At 42.9% G+C, this 19,220-nt stretch overlaps 1 protein-coding gene across 2 annotated transcripts in view; it reads right to left on the bottom strand.

The window, feature by feature from the left end:
• Positions 1–1,955: 1,955 nt before the first annotated feature.
• Positions 1,956–19,220, bottom strand: part of GATB (glutamyl-tRNA amidotransferase subunit B) — a 44,004-nt gene continuing 26,739 nt past the window's right edge. Inside the window, exons 9-13 of one of the 2 annotated variants that reach the window (XM_074866681.1) lie at positions 17,328–17,517; positions 11,076–11,209; positions 10,600–10,678; positions 4,995–5,129; positions 1,956–2,415 (exon numbers count right to left, since the gene is read on the bottom strand). In XM_074866681.1, the coding sequence (XP_074722782.1) occupies positions 2,287–2,415; positions 4,995–5,129; positions 10,600–10,678; positions 11,076–11,209; positions 17,328–17,517 (667 nt within the window). In that variant the 3' untranslated portion in view covers positions 1,956–2,286. The remainder of the gene's footprint in view (positions 2,416–4,994; positions 5,130–10,599; positions 10,679–11,075; positions 11,210–17,327; positions 17,518–19,220) is intronic. The other variant, XR_012628737.1, reaches the window with a different exon arrangement.

The raw sequence follows: 19,220 nt of genomic DNA, 5'->3' as shown, positions 1-19,220 counted from the left end.
AAAAAACCATTTCCCAGCAGTAGCCGTGCTACAGTAGTGGAGATCTTTCTTTTAAATATAACTTAATTAATTATTACTCTTCCAAATACATCGTTTTGCTTTCTCTTTTTTAAGAGGCACCCACTGCAGCAGCGGGGAAGCGCAGCACAGCAGCATCAAGCTGTGCAACAAAAAGCATTGACCTTTTGGAAGCACCTTTTGGAACAATTGCGTTTTACTAAACTGAGGAAGTACTTTTAAATTAAGATTCAAGATTTCATGCAGAAGCCCTTGTGCCTTTTTGTTTCTTGCTGCCATGGCAAGAGTTGAACAGAATCCAAAATTTAAAGTTTGCTGTATAATCTAAACTTCTATTGACTGAACACTTACCCACACACTGTAAGTAAAAATGGTACTTTTTTGTTTATGATGTGAAAAGTGATAGTAAAGCCTTTGTGTGAAGTCAGGTGACAGGAAAATCCAGGGTGGTTGGTTTGGGGTTTTGGGAAGTTTTTGGAGGTTTAGGTTTGGGTTTTTTTGATGGGTCACAGTTTTTGATTGCAACCACATTACTGCTTTTTGTCAGCTGTATGACTTTTGAACTGTAAAGTTATTTTTATGTGAATAATGGGTATACATTTTATTCATTAAATGTATTTGAAAACCAGGGGATTTTTTTCCTTCTAATTAAGAGTTCACGCTTGAACTGGGAGCCAGTCTGTACAGAAACGTCCTCCTTGAGACATACATTAGCACTACTCCTCACTGCCCTCAACCTCGTCTGAGCTGGTGTCGCAAGCACCACATTTGCAAAAGGTGACTGAAGTCCCAGGGCCACAGCTGCTGTGCCTGTGACAATGTCTGCCCTGCAGGCACATCCTAAAGAACAATTCTGAAGAAGCATCTCCGAGGTCTGAGATAAATGTGATCTTTAAAATGTATGGCTTAGCAACCTCCAGAAGGGATTTAAGAACTTCAAACCCCTGGTACTAAATGGGATTTCTTTCCCTAATAAATGTAAGTGTGATAGGCTGCCTCAGGTTGCGTTTCCTCTTAATGGTTTGATCAGCTAAAGTGGGTTGGGACTGGGAAGTTAACCCTGGATTTCAGGGGATACTTAAAGCTGGAGCCGAAAAATGGAAGGTATAAAGAAACCAGCATAAAACACTCTTCAGGATTAAATAGCGGAGCAGCCCCTGGAAGCCAGCTGCACCCTGTGCAATTGTGGTAAGCCAGCTGCCTGTTCACTTCCTTCCCCACTGTGGAACAGTTCCAGGGGCCAGCAGCCAGCCCTGTGCTCCGAGCCCTCTGGCACAGGGGCAGGTTCTCCCCAGCAGAGAGAAAACCAAATGGGAGCAACTGGTCCCTTGACTGAGCTGCAGCCTGAGAGCCGGGCTCTGCTTGGGCCCTGCGGGGCCGGCAAGCGCACGTCTGCTCTGCTGAACCTCGCTGCCCAAACTGGGATGGGAGCTGCCCAAGGGCTCAGGCAAACCTTGGTCAGGCACGCGAGCAGCTTGCGGGCAAAGTGGAGGCTTGGGCATGGAACAAGAAGGGGAGCAAAGAGCCTGATGCCAGTTCTTAGATAGAGGCACTTACCTGTGTGTGTGGCACTAGCCTCAGGCATGCACTTAAGCAGCTGGAGACTGCATCATCTCCCTGTCCCTCAGAAACCAGGAACGGTGAGAGCAGTGGATATTTTTTCCCTTTTGCTAGGCATGCAGGCACATGGGGTCCTCTTAATTACTGGTAGGTGTTTTAATCTAGGGGGTATGGTGTAGGGGAGAACGTTGTAGAGTAGGGCTGATGGTTGGACTCGATGATCCCAAGGGTCTTTTCCAACCTGAATGATTCTGTGATTCTAATCATTGCTACTAGTGTGCTCACACTAATTTACAGCAAGTTGTTCGTGTGCACCACCTGATTTTGCGTTCAAGATCTGTGAACTTCCCCTCCCACAAAAAGGCAGCTAGAGAAGGTGAGTTTACACTTGCTGTATTACAAAACCAACCAGCACAGCTTCAGCTCTCCGTGCACTCATGGACACCCCCAGGAACCTGCTTCCCCTGGCTGTGTGGAAACCACCTTTCCGAAGGCCACACCGAAGTGAGGGAGATGCAAATGTCTGGGTCAGCTTCTGCTGTTCTTTTGCTCTCTGCCTTTGGCTGGGGAAGGCGAGGATGCAACGCTGCTTGAAGTACAACCAATAACCCCGATGCTACACGAGGAGGCGCTGAAGTTCATTTGCAGTGAACCAGACAGAATGAAGCGCATGTTTTCTGTAGACACTTGGGCAGTTTTCTCTTGTGGCTACTCTGACAGCTTCTTCTCTAGTAATTGCTTCACCAGAACAGGATTGGAGCGTCCTTGTGTTTCCCTTTGCACCAGGCCAATTAACTTATTTAGAACTTTTCGATTTCCTGCTTTGATCGCCATAACCTTTAAAGAAAAAACCCAACAGACACCACTGTTAGAGTAAACCTGGACATTTTCATTCATTCACAGCCAAGGTATGAATATTTTTGTCCTTGGGACCATTGTGGTAGAATACTATATTTTGGGCTAGGATGTTATTGATAAATAACTGCCTTCAGCTTTGCAATAAGCTCCTGCTGTGCTCCCATGAGACAACAGCAAGTCCCTACAGCAGCAGGGCCTTACAACTAATAGAAAGCTCTCCTCTTATTGAAAAAGTCAAAAAACACTTCTGCATTTTAACAGCGTCTGTAACTTGAACAGCAACTTCCTGGAAAGGAGCCAGAAAAGTGAGGCTGGCTTTTTGCTAATAGGATCTACCTTTTTACTCAATGTAATGCTCAGTTATAACAAGTAATTTGCATGGAATCATAATCTATTTGATAATATTTGTGAGGTCCTTCAAGCACAGACGTAGGTGTTTCTGTAACAGCATGTTGTTTCCCTTAAGCAAGGAACCCTTTGCAACATAGCAATTAATTAACCAATAAGAAATACAACCTCCTATCAGACAGCTTAGTAGTTGATGCACAAGCACCTACGAAATAGCAAGGGCCACATTTAAAAGCTAAGTAAAGACACTGAAAAAAACACTGGAAATTTCACTTCTGGGCATTCCTCAAGGAGATGCTACTGCTGAAAGACAAGCGTCCAGCCTTCATGTTTGTGCAGCAGGAAGACGTTCTCTATGTCGTCAAGAGTTACTGAGCAAAACACGATAGCTTCAGTTAAACAGGATGTCATATTTACAGATATTATGGGAAGGATTGTGAACATATGAATCACCAACTGTGCCAATACCAAGCACAAATGCAAATATTGCTACTCATTACGGTATCCAAATTATTGGCAGGCTACAATCTTCTCTGTAATGCCACAATCTGGAAAGGACTCACTATTCCCGCTCTGCTCGAAATTACCTATATGGGGCAGAGTGCGGTACAATCCAGACACTGCATCTTCATAAAGGGCTCAGAGGTGGCTTGAGAAACTGTTTGCAAGTTAGTTCATTTTAAAGAAAGTTTACTGTCAAAAAGCATGCATTACTACTATTTTTTTTTTTTCCCCGTCAAGTACTCAGCTAATGCTATTTTGCAAGGTAAGCTCTTGCAGCAGTTAAAAGCAGGGAATTACAGGCCTTCAAGGCAGCTTTTGCCTTGGTGAAAGATCACCTGGAGAAAGTAGGGAAGTGAGGCCATTCTACTGCATTTGGCTTGACTGAAACAGTGGCAAACAGAGAGGAATTACGTCTCGGAGAAAGCATTATTATTGAAATGGGAGCGTAGTTATGGACCTTCGGCTTCTGCACTTCCCAATCAGTTCTAATGTTCTCTCTATCCACACTTGTGCTTCCGTACCACTCTGAAAATACAGCAGCACTTTTATCAGGCTCTGCAAATGAGTCAGTCTGATGGAGGTCACACCGACCTACTGCAAGCTCATTTTATCAAAAGCTCTTGCAGAGCTGTTAGCATCCCCCAGTGAGATCTGGGGTGGGTGGTATTGTTCTCAAAAGATGTTAATGCTTTTTTCCAAATGGCAAATGTATCTAGACAATGTTTATATTAGAAGCAAGCTATTCACTTCTGCTTTTACATTTTCGCTCCAGAGAACATGTAAGCACTTGTTTTCATTTTGCTTTTTAAAAAGCAGATTTTAGGCTGTCAGGATCCCTTCCTACTCCTTCCCTTCACAATCAACAAGGGTTTTTTTTTTTTCCCTTTTTCCCAGCTCAGACCTTTTTAGACCGACGAGCCAGGCAGGCTGCTGTGTGTCCTTCCAAGGAGATGGGGAAGAGCCAAAACCCCATCTTTCCTACTGCAGCGTTTGCGCTGCTGCCACAGCCCAGCAGCAGAACAGCAGAGCAGAGAGCAGCTCTGGAGCCATGGCTGCCGCTGCCACGGGGGGCCAGCTCCTCCCCACCCCACAGCAGCCATCAGGCAGGAGAGCCAGCTAGACCCGGCTTTTGGCAGTGGAGGCAGGCAGGGACATGGCAAAGAGACACAGGCAAGTAAAATTTTTGCCCTGCCAGCTCTGATACAGTTTCTAATTCCATAACCAATATATGCCTTGCTGGCAGGTAACTTCAATCTCCAGCTTCAGAACAGTTTCACAGAGTTGCCCTAATCTCACAACAGATGACCAAAAAAAAAAAAAAAAAAAAAAAAAAATCAGAGTTATGTGGCTGGGTGGCCAGGTCAGGTTAATGGCAGTACAGCTGAAGAGCAACAGGGCCCTGCAGTTTTGCTTTGCTGCATTAAATTTTTACAGCCTTTCAAAATGACTTAGCGCATTAGCCAGACCGCTAATTTCTTTTGCTGATCATTTCGTGTAAGCTTCAATTTCTAAAAAATCACTTAGTAAAATAAGAAAGGAGAAGAAAAGCCTGATAATATCTCAGCAGCAGCTTTAATGCTCCTATACTGGCTCTAGAGCTCAGATGCCAATCAAAAGGAAAAAAAGAGAGGTCATTTTAACCCCCTTTTTAGCGCCACAGCCTGCTGTAGTGCACAAGCTTCCCAGCACCACTGGCAAATAATCACCTCATTTTCTTGTCCATCAATCACCGCCTGGCAGATCTGTTCAAGATCTTTTTGATCCTGTATCAGTTGAAGTTTCTTTTCTTTAACAATTTCAAGAGGAGTCTTCCCTTCTCCCTTCCACAATTCTGCAAACACCTGAAAAATCACAATGAGTAGCGAAGGTCAGTGTCTTGATGAATCAATGTTGTTTACACACAGTATTTCAGCTACTGATCCCAGAAGCCAGATTTCAGTTAAAGCAAAAGCAGATTGTCTAAATGTGAGCAAACCCAAGATTTTATTCTGTGCCTCACTCAAAGACCTCTTATACCCTCCCTCCTTTTCTGCATCCTGAAGTAAGATGAAGCATTTTCACTTAAGGCATGAGCACAGGTGAATGGTTTGCAACTGGTGCGCTGCAGCCTCCGGCCATACCGGGAGCTGCCCGCTACCACCAGCGACGGTGCCTCTTCAACAACGGCAGTTTGCCGAGCGCAGCCCCCACGTACCTTGCTGCACTGAGAAAGGGGGGCACCCCGGCAGAGACCGTCTCTGACTGCAAGGCTGCTCCTCCGGCCGCACACGTGCTCATCTCGCATTATTCACAAGAACCACCCGAGAGCAGTAAGGAAACGCATTTCCATGAGCAATGTCTCTGCCCGGGAAGTGACGATTAACTGACTGGTGTACCAAGTCCAATCCCAGGTAACTCATCCCGTTATCGGTGCTCATCAGCAAGGTGTAATGAGGATACGTATGACAAAGCAGAAGAAAAATAGCACCAAGTGGAATGAATGCAGCAGCTCCGGCCCACCTATGCATCACCTCCAAGTACTGGACTGCTGGGCGAACCCGGGCCTCTGGAATAATTACTTGTTAATGCTAGTGTGCTTTCCTACACTGTAGCAGGGCTTTCGCCCTGGAATAAACTTGAGAGAAGAGAACATTTATAAAAAACCAATTTCCTTGGGCAGTCATTTTCTGTATTCCCTTTGCTCTTATTTCAGAGCTGTGGGAGGAGAGAAAGAAAGGCCTTATTAAAACAGCTGCTTGTGCTCCATCCTGAGCTGAAGATGTAATTGTGTGTTTGGGCCATTGCTGTGTACCAACATGGAAATGGATGTCATGTCAAAATTTCAGTATTAAACACTCTCCATAAGATGAAGAAGGGGCTGGGATGGGGGGACAAGAAGGGGCATTCCAACTGTATGTTAAATAATTAGCAGGGCAGCAAGACAACTTGGGAAAAATGAAGTTAAGTGTCTTAACTACCCCAGCAATTTTCTTCAGCATGAAGAATTTTCTGATACAAAAGACCTTTAAGTTAAACACCTCTGTAGCTGCAACAGGTATTTAAGAACCATGCATTGCCGCAATTCCTGCAAGAGGAGATTTGTTTGCCAGCAGTACCCCAAAGCTTTTTACAGGATCTTATCACTCTGCTGGAGCCCTTGAGAGAGGTAATGACACGCAGCTGTATCGTGGCAGCTACAGCTTGTTTTTTCCCTGTAAGAGGGTTAAAGGCAGATCACAATATTAAAGTTACTGATAAGCAGCCAGAGTTCCAACCACTGTTAAGTAATGCCTTTAGCTGTTTATATCTAAATAAATCAGTGCAGTGTATGTCTTCAAGATCTTCCTTCTAGTGCAGTACTTAAAAATCATCATGCCAATGCTACCTGGAATACCCCTAGAAAGAAACACATCCCACAGAGATTCAAGCTGTCTGCAGCCGCTTGCCTTTTCTTTGTTGCACTCCACTGCTAACCCAGGCACCCCCTTCCGCTCCTTCCCTGAGGGCGCAGGCAGGAAGCTCCCTGTTCTCGAGGCCTCCCGAGGCACCGGGAGGGTACATCACAGCACCTCTCACATCCTCTCACAGCACAGCCCACAGCAAAACACCCCGGAGAGTCTGAAGCGCTGCACAAATCAGGGGCTGGACAATGAATAAGCCATATCGCTCTCCTGGAAAAAGGCAGATGTGTTTTTTAGGACTTCAAGCAGGATGCCATGGGCTGCAGGGGGGAAAATCTGCAACAAACAAAATCTACGCAGCTGACCACGGCAGAGTTACCCAGGAGCAACTCATACCTCAGGCTGACTTAGATCAGGGGCAGGACAGCCTGACAGTCAGAGATCCAGCTCTGATTCCCTGCAATTCCTGTGCCAAGCGTCTCCTGGCACTGAGAAAAGCTTGCCCATTAGAAACCTCGAAGGCACCAGATTTTCCCTGTGACATCTGCATTGTTTGTACTTTTTAATTTGGTAACCAGCATCTCCACTTGGCTAGTAGAGCAACGATGTTATCAAGGCCCTTGCTTGTTTACAGGTATGTAGGAAAGCAGAAAGAGATGTGGCCAAGACCTGTCAAAGATGCACTTTTAAAAATGTGTTTCTCCACTTGGCAAGGAGTACGAATCTAAAGAAAGCAGTTTAAAAAATGATTTCAACTCATTTACACAAACTGCCTGCACCAGAACAGGAGGATCAAATTATGAAGCCTCCAGAGCCAAAACGAGAATCTCAGGCCTCATTTCCATTACTGAAATCTCAGTAGTTTCTACTATTGATTCTTGCCTGAGCGTGATTAGATTTTAATGATGTTCTGCAGTCTCTACCTACACAGGCGTAGCCACAAACCATTGGTCAAGATGAATTAATCAGGACTTACACGTCTGGCTGCCACAGGCATCACATCAAACATTTTGCAACTGGTGAATGTGCCAGCTGACTGCTGTGCCTGAGAACGCTCCAACTGGAAACCCTATCTGCAGTGATTTGCTGCCAAGGGTGGGAGGGAAGCAGCAGGCAGCACCACTCCAGTCAGCCCTCTGGGCATCTCTCCCTTCCAGCGATGGAAGCCTCCATGTCTGGCAGTTGTCCCTCAGCCTCTGAGAAGAGTGAGGGGCAGGCTGGGTCCAGTCCTCCAGATGGTATAGCCATAATTGTCAAAGCAGATGGTTCTGTTTAGGTTTGTGTACTGTACTCATTTCCCTGCTATCTACTTTAAAGTGACCTGGGCAACTGCAGAAGCAAACAAGACCTGGGATCTGCTCTGCTCCACACCCTGCTACAGATCCCCGACAAACATGTGACAAAGGGGGTCCACGCGGAGTTGCTCCAGCGCGGCTCTCGGCAGCAGGGCGAGTTTCTGCTTCCCTGGCCCAGGAACCAGCCTGCTCCCACATGGCCATGACCCAGAGGCAGGCCCCTTGCACCAGACGCTTATTCACCGCCAGCCCGGCAAATGAGGACCGAGGGAGGCGCCGTCTCGGGCACACTTCCCATCAGGCTGGTTTCAGCCCTGGGTGAGCAGCACCGGCACCCCCCTCCCACCGTGGGCTTCAAAATGGTGCCTCTGGGGTGGGCCACAGCACATGCCTGCACAGGTCCCCTGACCGTGGACCCGCTCACCCCACGGCCCTGCACGCCGGCAGAGCTGGAAGCTGCTCCCCTTTGCACAGGCGGAAACTGCTTTGGAGACCTCTGGAGTAGGATGCTATATCTGATGGCAAGTTGGGCATGAGCTCTGTAATTACCTAAGTGGTAATTATGTAAGCACGTAGTGCTCTTTCCTTGGCAGATGCATCCTACCATACAATGTTCTGTGTTGACAATCAGTGCTCACAGCTTCTATCTGCCTGTGTTTTAGTGCCTTGTACAGCAGAGACCAAACACAAAACCTTTAAAAAATTTAAACTGTTAACAGCTTCCTGCAGCAACCATATATGTGTATGCGTGTCTGCGCGCTCACGCCATCAAACCCTTCCATCCCTCCACATTCGATCTGGCTCTACCACTGCAGTTCATTCTCCCCCACTGCAAGTGCTGCAATTCATCTGCTGTTGTGTATATATAGCCTTTCCTGCCCTCGGGCCATCCAGTATCTCTGCCTACTGCTGAGAATTGCTATAAACATTTGTTATTCTTCCGACATCCAGGCAACCAAAATACTTTTCTAAATGTGGCAAGGTTTCTGCAGTTTGATAGCATCACTCAGTGATGGCGAACAGTACTGTTATTTCTCTGTGTCCAGTTTCAGAACACCAAGGACAACATGCACATTACAAGGAGTTGGTAATTAAACAAGAAAAGCGTCTCTGAAATTCTTGACATTTCATAACCTGTCAGAAGTGCTGGCACCCAAATATATCACAAGACAAGAAACTCCGGTAGAAGAGCATTAGTACCCTGCATCCACCTCCACAAGGAAGCTGGGAGTGAAGGCTGGAGCTCTGAAGCTTCCCTTCCAAATGCAGACACCAAACTGACGGGTGTGCCGCAACCCCGCTGGCACAGAACTGCTCTGCCATCCAATGCTTTTCCTATTAATACTTTAAATTCTTTTCTGAAGCTTTTACTTTTCCAATCCAAAATTTCCAAATGCACGTGCCTGAAGTCAGGCACTTAAATCCTTATTTATGACACCTGTCATATGCAGCTGGCTATTGAAGCAGACCACCAACAAGACCAACTTAATTAAGACCCACAAGCATCTCCAAAAAAGAAAACAAACCAGGAAGTTTAGGGGTCTCCAAGTAGGGTAAAGAGCCACATTTGCAACAATTACACTTGGTTTATAATCATCCAAAAAAAAAAAAAAGTGAACTGACTTCAATACTATTCCAAAGTTGTATTTGATTGAATCAATAGAAAGTTGGAAAAAGATGGAAACCCGCCCTGTGTATCTCAGAGTGAAAGCACGTAAGGCAAGTTAAAGATCTTCATTGCAATTTAAATATCTTCATTAACCATTTCACTGATGAACACCTGAGAAGAAGCACTCATCTAATGTACTTATCGAGAGGATAATAATTAATCTGAAAAGACAATGCATTCCACATAAATGAGCGGGCAACAATTTAAGGTGAATGACAGATTATTCCCTATCACACAGAAACTCCAAATTTTGTCTACAGACACAGCAGTCACTGTACCCATCATAACCAGCTCACAATTTTAGATACAAATCATCGAGAGCTGATTTTTCAGACTGTCCTAAGAAAGATGCTATTTCAAGAGGGAGAAACTAGCTTTTCCATCAGTACTTGCTTGAAGCGTCTATGATAGCACTTGCTCAAAGAAGCAAGGATAAAAGGAAGGCCAGACCTCTCCCCTTTTGACTCAGGGATACACCAAAGCAGAACTCTTTTTGTGACTACACTCAGGTGAATTCTATCCTTTTCTACATGCTAATGTTTGGGCACTTAGATCTTACTGTCCTTAGTACCTAGTAACTGATACTCTCAGTTTAAGTGCAAGTCATGGATTAGCTCGCCCTGACCTTTCACTCTGGTCTGACTCGACCTGTGAAATTGAGATCTAGTGTCCGGTCTGTTCAGAAATGGGATTTATTTGACTTCAGTTCACTTTGCTTCAATCGACTATTTGGCTCGTGCCCCCTTCTAACACTGACTATGCAGAGGTATTTGTAATATTATATACACATGAGGCATTTTCATCTATTATATATATGTATTATAGATACAAAATTTATCCTTCATCAACACTCTAAATAATTTCCTTTTAAAGCAACCGATGTACCGGTACACACTGATTATAATAAAATCACTACACGAATGGAGTAAGCAGATTCAAACTACAGTAAAATCAAACAGGTACTTACCTGCTTTGCTGCTGTAGAAGAAATTTCTTTTTCTTCTAGACAGTTCAGAAGGTCAGCCAGGAGAAAAGAACTGACTGGGCTAGGAAAGAAGGCAGAAGAAGCTACCTCAGAGAATAAGGTGAAGTAATATAGCTAGGCTACTGTTGCTTGCCTAAAGATCACACAGTTTAGCATGACAAGCTAGTATTCTTCCTCGTGATCCACTATATTCAACTTCAGTATTGATGGCCTGACTATGCCTTACCATTGCCATATTCCAAAGAAGGCAGACTGATCACTACTCTTAACTACATGGTCCTCTTCTCTGCAAGGTATTTGGTTAACTTCATTCAGCATGACAGCATCAAGGCCTACGTAACAAACTTCACAGATAGTAACTAAAGCAGAAGCAAGCAACAGAGTGACACAATGCTATTCATGGTACATGAGAAAAGGATCACTTTTGTTTCACCACTGTATTAATCAAGAAGCCTGACCTTTCCTTTACTGTAAGGGAATGTTGTTTCAAATAACTGAGCAGGTCTTTCAGAATCCAGCCGATCACTTTCTTTGGCTTCATTTGGGTCTGTTTTATCACATCTTCAAAGAATTCTGTTAATCCATCTTCATTCTGTTTAGGAAGAGTTAAATACATCAAAAAGATACCAGAGTGCAAACATGATTAATTATACAATTACATTCAGAGTATCAATACTCAATCCTAAAGTAAACTTGGTTTTGTGAATTCATTGCAAAGTCACAAGACTTTGGAGTCATTTTATTAACATAACAGCAAACAAACTATGTTATGTCTAGAATAGGTACATACAGCTTATCTGCCAGCCTGTTTCAATGGAACATAGCTCCTCCCTAAAATTAACATTTGGGGAGAAGTTTTCTCATCTTCTCATGTGTTTTAAGTACATATAAGGCTAGAAAATGTAATGCTGCCATCTAACAGGCTGTCAGGCTACCTCTTACTGAGAAGAGATTTTTCCTGAAACTGTCTACAGGTATTTCACTCCTGATTTTGCAATCACTTCTATTTATTTTGGATTGAAGGAATAAGTTTAGCTTGCATTCACCCTTCAACGATATGGAAAGGTCACACTGTAAGAAGCAGGGTTTTATTTTTCTATTTTTTTCAGAGAAGCTATGTAAGCTTTTCCACAGCAACCTAAACGCTCAGAAGGTATGACAGTAGGGGATTCAATTTATAGCCTAAGAGATATCTGAGATTGTTTTCAGAAGAACAGATACTGCACAGTCTGTTGAATGCTGTGCTGTTTGTCATCAAGGCATTGATGGATCTTTAACTGTAGCACAGGACTCATTAGGTCTACTGAAGGCTGAAGAGATATTAAGCAGCAGCTCCTACCTTTTCAAGGAGGAAACCAAATGCAGTGTGCCACTGGACTTCTGCAGTGTGTGGCATAAATGCACAGGAAGACAAGCCAGCTCTCAGAAGTTGAGAGGTAACAGTTTAGAGACAGCCAAGGAGCTATTCTAAGTATATTGTCATCACAGCAAAAACATTTCCCAAGCACGTACTGACTGCAGCCAGATCTCTGAACAGTTCTGAGCAAAAAGAGTGCAGGTACACACTAAACCAAAGCCTGACTTTTCCACTCAAACACATCCCATTTTGCCCTTGTTTTTAAAGGCAATTTATCATAATAGCAATACAGAATTTTAGACTTGCCTCCTTAAAACTTTCATAACATAAACTTCTAACAGCTCTAGATACCACATTTTTCATTGGTAATGAGGTATGGCTTTTGAGAAGACTGCAAACTACTGCTCTCTGTTCTATGAAACAGAACAAAATGTACTTAGATTATTGGTTGGTATGCTGTAAAACTGGTTGTGACAAAAGTGAGACACGTCCCCTTTACCTTGAGACCGCAAGCAAAGAAACCAAGTTCTCAACCTGTGAAAGCCACTAAGGTTCTTTTGTGAACCAAGGTAAACCTTGTAACTCCCCCTAGTTATCTAATACATACAGACATAATTCCCTTCTTTTCCAGTCTGCTTACAAATTTATCTAGCAGTTTCTTTGTAATCAAATCATGTAAAATCGAAGGTGAAACAGACTAGAGGAACAAATCTGGCTTAAAAAAAACAGTAAAGGAATGACATGATTACCAAAGTGCAGTAAACTTGATTAAAAACTGCGTGTGTGTTAAGTGGAATTACTAAAATGATGCATTACTAAATACTGTACTCTTTCTAATTCACCTCAGGACTCAATAGCACAAACAAACACTGATTATTTAAACAGCAGGTTCCCTTCCACAAAAACACCTGTCCAATTTAGGCAGGAAAAAGTGAGCACGTATAAATGCTGGTTTCTTTACACGTGCTGCAGAAGGTTTTACAAACACTCCAGGCAGAGTAGGTCTAGCTACAACATTATGCACAGGAAAACAATGTCTGCAGATGCCACATGTCTGAATGCAGGCTGCACAACTCAGATGCAGCACATCCAACACTTCCATCGTGTATAGGCAAGAGAGCATATCTCTAGCAGCGGGCACATTCAGATTTCTAGATACCAACAGCCTGGCTGGAGTGACAGCTCTGACCCTGGTGCCAGACCTTTAAAAATCAAGGACAAACATACCTAGCCTTCCCGTTTTATTCAGATGATTTCCAGGCAGCAAGAACAGAAAAGCCCAAGAATACTCAGACAGACAGCCCTCATATGCTACCAGGTACCGAACCCCATACTCACTACTTGTGCCCATAAAACCAGACATATTCCCCCAAATTCCTTTGCATTTCATTTTAGGTTTTTTAAAGTGACTGTCATTTTCTGTAGCCAAAGAGTGGGAAAACCCAGCAATGCTAGACTGAAATGAGTAAGGCAGAATGTCAAAACATCAAAATGACTGACAGAAATGAAACATTTTCCTCATTTTCTTGCCATATTAGAAAGATGTAGGCATAACTTGATTAGTTGCAATTTCTAGATACTGTATTACTTGAGCCTGACTTTAATTTGTTCTGCATTTTGGTCAACTTTCTTCATGCCACATTCCCTCCAACTACCAACACACACAGAGCTGTCCCTTGCGATAGATCTGAGCTGAAAACCACTGCATGCTCTAACGTGCTGGTTTACAGGAATGATAACTGACTGTTCTCACTTAATTCTGAGTATTTTAATATTCATAGAAGGAAAACCAGAAATATGGAATTGCAGCACCGTGTTTGTGATCCAGGCCCACTCGGTGCTCCCATTACACACCAAATATGCTGTAATTTATTCATTAGTTTCACTGGCATGAAATCTGACATACCAATATTTCAGCCAGATGCAAATTTCTTTCTTAAATGTGGTTTAAAAATGATCATTTAATAGTACTGAGATATCAAAAAAATCTAGCGGGGCATGATTTCAGATGCTTTTTAAACCAGTTTAAAACAGTACATTATTTCACAGAATACCATGGGTACAATCTTTAGGGACATTGGGTCTGTAATGCAAACTTATGCTTTTAAAAACCAATAATGTTTCCCAAGGAACTAAAGAAGAAAACTACATCAATGTTCATAAATGTCATTTCCTGCTTTCTTATTCCCATTTTCACCATCACAGTTCCCACAATAACCAACTGTGAGGTAACAACTGCTGCAAAAATGTGCAAGATTGTCAGGGGAAAAAACCAGAAAATTTAGCCTATTAAAGCAGACAAGCAGAGCAGTCAAAGAAAGTTCAAACTTTTTCCTACAGCTTCTTATAAAGTTATTTAAGTTCTAAAAATAAGCATAAATTCACCTGCACACCAACATGTATGAGGACGGCATGTCATAAACAAAATGGTCAAAATCAATTTCTACAGCATCCCACTTTTGACTGAAAGATTCACCCATGTAATTGTTCCACCAAAGCAATAAGCCAAAGCCCAAGTAGAACGGCCACTTATCTGAGCAAGCAGAGGAACAGTAAATTAAGAAAATCAGAAACTTCATTTATTTTTGCAATTTATACATAATTGTCAAAAATGGAGCAGTTTACACTTAAGAAATTCCAGATATGAAGGTATTAATAGGTAATGCTCTCCTTCCATCTCAGTGCATCTTGTCATTAGGCAAAGCAGGAGTCTCAGATTCTCAATACAGCCAGTACAGGCAGCTATTGTATATGAGAATAAAGCTCATGAAGCAAGTTCGGAAACTAACTTGCATGCTGAAGTATGGTATTGTTTTATTATAACTTTGGCACATAATGTTTTCTCTAACAAGTTGGCGCAGAACAGAGATTTTGCATTTTAGAGTCATCCCTCTACCACTGCCATTTATTTAATGAGCACCCCTGGGTGCTCTAACTTGAAAGAATGCTCATTAGATTGGTGCATCTGGCCCTATAAGCAATCTTCTGCAACTTCTGATGTAAGCTTAACACAGCAACGGACACACCGTTTTCAGATGAATTAAGGTTAACTAGTCTCCCAGTGAACAGGCAAGCAACTTTTATAGAGAGTATACATGCTGACATTCTAATGCACAATAAAAGAAGACCTGCAATGAAGAACATGTTCACTTCATGCATTCAAATGGATGCATTATCTTATTACAAGCTGAATCCCAAATTTCAGCTTGGAGCTCATTAATTGTCTTATATGTTGCAAAAAGGAAAAAAAGTTAAAAGGGAAAAAGTGAAGGCAGGAGTGGATTTCAGAGAACAGCTGGAAAGATAGGGCAGTTGATGAGGCAAATACATAGGGCTAGTTGATAGAGACAACAGAAACCACACAGCAGAAGCCATCAATACTAGCAAAATTGAAACACGTGAGAAGTGGGTTGATGCCAAGTGAAAGGAGTGGGTGTGCTGGGTCTGGCTGGGATGGAGCTTATTTTCTTAAGAGGGTGCTGTGTTCTGGATTTGTGACTAAAGCAGTGCTGACAACACACCAGTGTTTTGGCTACTGCTGAGCAGCACTTTCTCTTTTTCCCCACTCTGCCCCCCACAGCGACTAGGCCAAGGGTGGGCACACAACCTGGACAGCTAACCCAGACTGACCAAGGGTCATATGAAGCCCTATAAAGCCCTGCTCAACAAGGAAAACCAAGGGAAGGGGATTTGGGGAGAGGTAGTCTTTGTCATTGCTCAGAGACTGGTTGGGCATCAGTCTACTTGTGGGAGGTGGTGAGTGATTGCATTTGCATCACTTTTGGGTTTTTCCCTTCCTGGGAGGTGGTAAGTGATTGCATTTGCGTGACTTGGATTTTTCCCTTCCTCTTTCCTTCACTTATTTGTCTTTATCTCAAGCCACCAGTTTTCTGGCTTTAGCTCTTCCTATTCTCTTTCCTGTTGCACTGGTGGAGGAATGAGCAGGAAGCTATGCTGCTTAGCAGCTGGCCAGGGTCAACCCACCACAGAGGGGGAGAAGAAGAAAAAAAAGTCAGAAAAGGGTCCAGGACCTATCCACCCTTCTGAGCGCTCTTTATTTTCATATGTGAGAAGTATGTTGATGTGAAAAAATGCATGCATGAATAGGAATACTGACTGCGAAATCACTTTTTGGAGCTTATACAATGAAATAGAAAGGTAAGAATTACTGACACCTCTTGAGGCTATCACTGCTGCCTCGTGACTTTGACGAGACTTATGACTCACCTGCCCACCAAACAGTAAAAGATCTACAACTCACTAAAATGGCACACCACCACAAAAGCAGTTTTCCTAACAGCTTTCCTCAGAAGAAAGAACCATTTTTTTTCCGTACAACTAGCTTCTGTACAAGTGTATTAAATTACAGACACACAAAGGAGGGATATTAGGTAGTTAAGTTATGTGCATGGCTCTCCCTCCATTTATAGTCAAAGAAAAGGAACTCCTCCAGAGGACAATTGAAAGTACTTGTGGTTCTGCTCTGAATCTTACTCTAAGTAAGTCCTTTTCCTTCTGTCTCCACTAATCACAGAGGTAACGAAAGCAGGACACTGTCCTAGCTTAGCTGGCTATGTGAAACATCTGATCTTGGGTGGGTGTACTAACCCCCCCCCCGGAAGTTATCACTGGCAAACAGAGATGATGCAGTTTGTATTTAAGAAGCTCAAAGTCCTTCAGAATAATTTTGGAAGTTATGAGATTTATATCCACATTTGTCACCTCCTTTTCTTGTTCATCCCCTCTGCTGACCCTATCCCTGGCATATTGCATTGTGAGGTCAAAGTTGATGTTGTACAGCCATTTTGTGTATTTACTTAAGAATGTCTGGGTGTTTTTCAAAATAATGCAGAAGCCAGATCAATGGGCATGTGAAACTGAAAGATTTAAGCTTTGGGTTTTGCTTCGCCATCAGGAAAACACATCTATTAATTTGTTAAATACTGACAATGTGCCCAGCCTTGTACCAGACCCAAAGACAAGAAGAGCCGGCACTTGCAGACAAGGATTTGTCAGCAGGAAGTTGTACATTTGTTCCAGTCAGTCACAGGTGCATCCATGTGTAGACAGACAATATTAAATAATTGTCTGTGTAGACAAGATCAATATTAAATAATAGTTATTTGACTGCACCTTGCATGAGAAACACTTCTAGGTGCATTATGTATGGCTTCTTTTCCCTGCCATTCTGTGTATATGGCTCTAAGGTATAAAGTATGCATTGGACATATTTCCAGCTAAAGAACATCCACGAGAACTGACAGCTGGTTAATGTGACATTGGTAAATCTTTTCAAGAACCGTGCAACTTTCAAGTTTCTAGGCTTATTTTAGCACTTGATCAATAGACCTACCAATAAGGTGAAGCTGTGTTCAGGAAGAATCCCATACCGTTCAACAAGCTTTGCTCTCTTCACACTGGGGAGGTCAGGAAGTCTCTCATGAATCCAGTCAATATTTACCACTTGCTGATGGTTCATATTAGCTGGCAAAGATTTGGCATCGTACAGAATCAATGGAGGAAGGTTTGGCTCTGGCATAAACCTAGTAAAAATGAAGAAATTCTTTATAATTATTTTCAGTCAGAAGCTGAACAACAAGGAATAAAATTTATGTCACAAGTTTATACTTAACTGGAAGTTGTATTACTACAACTGTTTTTCAACTAAACAAAACATTAAAAAATCATGACTTGGTATATCACCGTTAAGTAGGAAGAGATCAGCCCCTGAACTGCTGCAAAGCCTCTATTTTCTTTCCTCGAGTATTTGACACTGACTGTCAAAGAGTTGATGATAGAAAAGGGGTAATTAGCACCTCTGCACCCAAAATAATAATAAAAAAATAACAGAGCCAATAATAATAGATATGGAGACAAACCACTCCTTTTGGCATCAGGCATGAATTGTGGATCTGGCCAAAAGCAGGAGTGGATGGCAGGGAAAAACCCAGATTGACAGCCAACTGCCAGGAGCGATCTGGGCAGGTTGTAACCTTTTCCAGACTAACTTCAAAAATCTTGATGAAATCTCATGCTGCGCTAAAAGCAAAGTTACTGTGCTCAGCAGGGTGCCATCACAGAACAAAAGGCTCCCTTAAAGAGAAGGCCAATTCAAACCACTTGAATAACTGCGATTGAAGCAGAAACCTCACTCTTACATGATCAAATAAGGGGTTCAAAAACATCAGAATAAAGGACATTGGGCACCCTCTACATTTACTATAATAATTTCTATTTTGAATCTGCCTAAACATAGATTTAAATTTAATGTATAATGTGCAGCAGTAAGTTACAAAAAAATCTGAAAAACACAGATTAATACTCATTCTCATCTTAGTAATCTTCTTTCTGGTCTTTACTAGAAATATCTTAGACTCACCAGTTTTGCCTAGGTCTTCATGAATTTTCTTTTGCATTTTTTCAAATTAGTCTTGTTAAATAACCCTCATGCCAGCCCCTACTATAATAAGGAATTCACAAAATGATCACTGCCTTTTCTGCTGCATTTCTACAAACAATAATTTAAAAAGCAGATTTAGTTTATGAGATGTTTTCAAAATCCTTGCTCTGCTCTAGTAAGATCAATGGTAGAGTACATGTAGATCTAACAGGAACACAGATACGGCAAAGCAAAGAGGCTCTGAAAGTTCTCCTGCAGAACTACAATTCTCCAGCTGGGAAGTGAACTCTGGGAGTAACAGGAAGACTGCCTCTGGGATGCAAAGCTAGGGAACTACTGGGAGGATCAGCCCTAACCAGGGGAAGAGGCAGACACACAGAGCAGGAAAAAGGGTGCCCGGAGCAATCGGCAATCACTGAGCTGCATCCCTCTTCCCCATCCCACCCAGACACCACAGTGATTTCCTCCCCTGCTAGAGCACTAAGCAGCTGTGCTGCTGCTTTGCAGCGCTGCCCCAGCACTTGTTCCCAGCAGCATTGCTTCCCAACAGGACCTGTGCCTCGTCCCCTCGCCCTCTGGCTGAACCCTTCTTGGGTAGCTGTTTATGGTTTGATGGCTGTCATCTCACACTGGTGGAAGGCAAGAAGTACTTAGCAAGGTAACATCTTCAGTAAGTCTACAAAAATCTTAAGGTAGAAACCTGGTTATGAATGCTGACACTTTTCAATAGTAGTTAGGATTTTCAAACAGTGATTGTGATCTATGATCACAGAATTTAAGCATGGAGAGGCAGGGCCTGGTATCTAAAAACAGTTACCCCCAGTATTTTCTTAAAGTGGGAGCAAT

Source organism: Strix uralensis, chromosome 4, assembly GCF_047716275.1.
Source record: "Strix uralensis isolate ZFMK-TIS-50842 chromosome 4, bStrUra1, whole genome shotgun sequence".
Taxonomy (NCBI): Eukaryota; Metazoa; Chordata; class Aves; order Strigiformes; family Strigidae; genus Strix; species Strix uralensis.
The sequence above is the reverse complement of the archived record's forward strand: the minus strand, read 5'-3'. Positions and strand labels throughout refer to the sequence as shown.